Source organism: Perognathus longimembris, chromosome 10 (assembly GCF_023159225.1).
Source record: "Perognathus longimembris pacificus isolate PPM17 chromosome 10, ASM2315922v1, whole genome shotgun sequence".
In the NCBI taxonomy this organism is placed as follows: Eukaryota; Metazoa; Chordata; class Mammalia; order Rodentia; family Heteromyidae; genus Perognathus; species Perognathus longimembris.
In genome coordinates this window covers 10313735-10316348 of record NC_063170.1, presented here as the reverse complement: position 1 = coordinate 10316348, position 2614 = coordinate 10313735, and the positions used below count along the sequence as shown (strand labels likewise).

The window sequence follows — 2614 nt, the reverse complement described above, 5'->3', positions numbered from 1 at the left end:
CTGAGAGAGGAGGGAACTGTCCCATTTGTCTGGGGTTCAAGAGGTGGGCCGGGGGGCTGGGAGAAGCGCCACGTGCTGCGCCTGGCTGCAGCCGCTCCCCCCCCCATCCCCCCCACCCCCTCCCCACCTCATCTTCTGCCATTTCCAGAGGCAGGAGAAAGGTGATCTCGGACTTGACCCCTAAATCACAGCAGCCGGTGGCTGCACCTCTCTGCGAGATGAACACAGCCCCTTCCCTGCGCTTGGGCGACTTAACCCTTCCCTCCCCGGGCGCTCCGAGGCTGGGCCGCCGGCCGCAGCGCCTCTCACCGCGCGCCGCACGGCTGGCCTCCTCCTCGGCTAAGCACCTTGGATTTCGTTGGAGACCTGGGGTGGGGGGTGAGGGGGGGGGGCAGGCAGGGTCCTGGGGAGGGGAGGGGAGGGGACGGAGGGGAGGGCACCGGGGCAGGTTGGCTCAGAGCGCGCTGCCCGGGGAGAGCTCAAGGAAAGAGCCAGAGTTGGCGGATCGAGGAGGGATGTTTGGATCGTGTTAACTACCCAGCAAGATGCACTTCAGCATGTCTGTATTTATGGGATCCATATGTTGTCGTGGCAAATGAAATGACAGCAACACGTACATACAATAGACTTAGAATAACAATACGCATTCAAAAAGGGGCCAGAACATTCCTCGCCCACAACCCTTCTCTTAGATCTAAGCGCTGGAGTGGTGCGGAGAGGCGTCCTTTCAACCTTCCCTGTCTCCTCGCAGGGGGAAGGGGGGTGTTCTTTTTTTTTCCCCCTCTCCCTTCCCTCCCCACTCTTTTTGTTTCTCTGTCCCCAATCTCCCTGAAGATAAAAACAAAAATTCTAGGGCCCAGATCTAGGCTCTTTCCAAGTGCCATCTCCTAATAACTCCTTTATTTCCCCTTCTTTCTGAAGACTGGCCCATTGCACCTCTAAATCCCTGGACCAAATGAATGAGAGCTGCTCACATTGCAACCTCCTATTCTAAAAATTGCGGGGGGGTGGGGGGGAAAGAAACAGATTCATCCTCAAATTCACCCTCCACATGTGCATCATTAAACCAACATTGCTATGTCATATTTACAGAAGTGGCTTCAAAGCCATCTGGAAACAACCCCCCAGCGAGAGAGCCCTGCTGTAGCCCTGGTTAGGTACCTGCGTTTCTGTGCACCTTGTGTGTGTGTGTGTGTGCACATATATATTCACACACCCACACAGATGCAAAGACATCTGAGTCATTCAAATGTATTTATGTACCCCTTTATGCATATATCTTTGTGGTTTTTATATATCCATCCATTCATTACATATTATAGATGCATATATGTAATATCCAGGAAGAGAAAGGCATACATCAATACAATATTCACCCTATGTTCTACTTTCCCTCCTCAATGTAAATATTTTATAAAGGGTTGTCTAAAATTTTCTACCCCCTTGTTAGTTAAATGAAGGATTCAGAATCTGAATTTCTTGGATGTTTTTTTCCCTTCCAATTTTGTGCATAGAATAATCCATAAAGATGCTGGATTATCATCTAAGTATTATTCAATCATACACGCTTGGTACCTCTCCTCCTTATAACGAATTCACTCAGTAAAATTAGCATAAGTATTTACCAGATTAAGCTGACATTTCCTATATTGCAACATAAAATACATTTATATCTAGAATTTTCCCCCAAATAGTTTATATCCATGGAGATATTGACTTTCTCCAAGTCATTTTTATATAAAAAACAAGGCACAAGTTCACTTCTACTACTGTTTACATTTTAAAAGAAAATAAACACATAGTATTTAAGTGACTTTCCAAGATCTACAAGGAACAATTTAATTCTGCTACATCTTTGAAAAAAATAAACAGCTTTATGAAGATCGGTGAAGACAGATAAATACAAAGCACAGATGTTCCTGAAGGTCTGAACAATTTTCCTTACCTGATGCATTATGGAAAAATTCAGAATTTACCAGTCTTCCTTCAGTCAGCTACATTTTACACTGACCTGCACTTTGGACTGAAAGGGGGAAAAAGAGAGAGAGAGAAAAGATTAACTGTTGCCAATGAGAAATTTAAAATAATAATCAGAAACTGGACAAACTGGAGGTAGAAATATACAATGGCTATAATAAAGATAAATATTTATTTAATCAAAGTAGAGGTTGTATCTGGACTGTAGGAATGTTTCATCCTTCCCTTAAAAAAAAAAAAAAAAAAGCAAGAAAGAAAAAAGCCAGAGTCTTCGAAAGCTCCTGGCGAGTTCCCATTGTCCAGGGCTATCGAGAGCCCAGAATGGCATTAACCTCACAAAAGACACATTGTGTAGGGGACAAAAAAAAGCCCCTTCTTCTACAATAACTTTTAGCTTTTTTATTTTTAGAAAATGACAAAGGTTTTGTAAGTGCTGACTGGTGAAACCTGTAGCAAAGCCGGCTGGACTTGCCTTTATTGATCAGCTGTCCAGCATGGCAAAGCAGCCAGGAAAAGTTTGAATGGCAAACCAGATTTGGCTCATAGAGAGGAAACCCCCCGATTTTTCTAAATGTATTTTCTTTCCCTCCTAAATAAAACAGCATTATTCCCAGAGTGAATTCAGGATTAGATGAGG

General features: G+C 44.3%; 1 protein-coding gene across 1 annotated transcript in view; it reads right to left on the bottom strand.

Annotated features, from left to right (window-relative positions):
• Positions 1 to 496: 496 nt before the first annotated feature.
• Positions 497 to 2614, bottom strand: part of LOC125357881 (zinc finger X-linked protein ZXDB-like) — an 8268-nt gene continuing 6150 nt past the window's right edge. Inside the window, exon 3 of the mRNA XM_048354739.1 lies at positions 497 to 2023. Within this exon, the coding sequence (XP_048210696.1) occupies positions 2002 to 2023 (22 nt within the window). The 3' untranslated portion in view covers positions 497 to 2001. The remainder of the gene's footprint in view (positions 2024 to 2614) is intronic.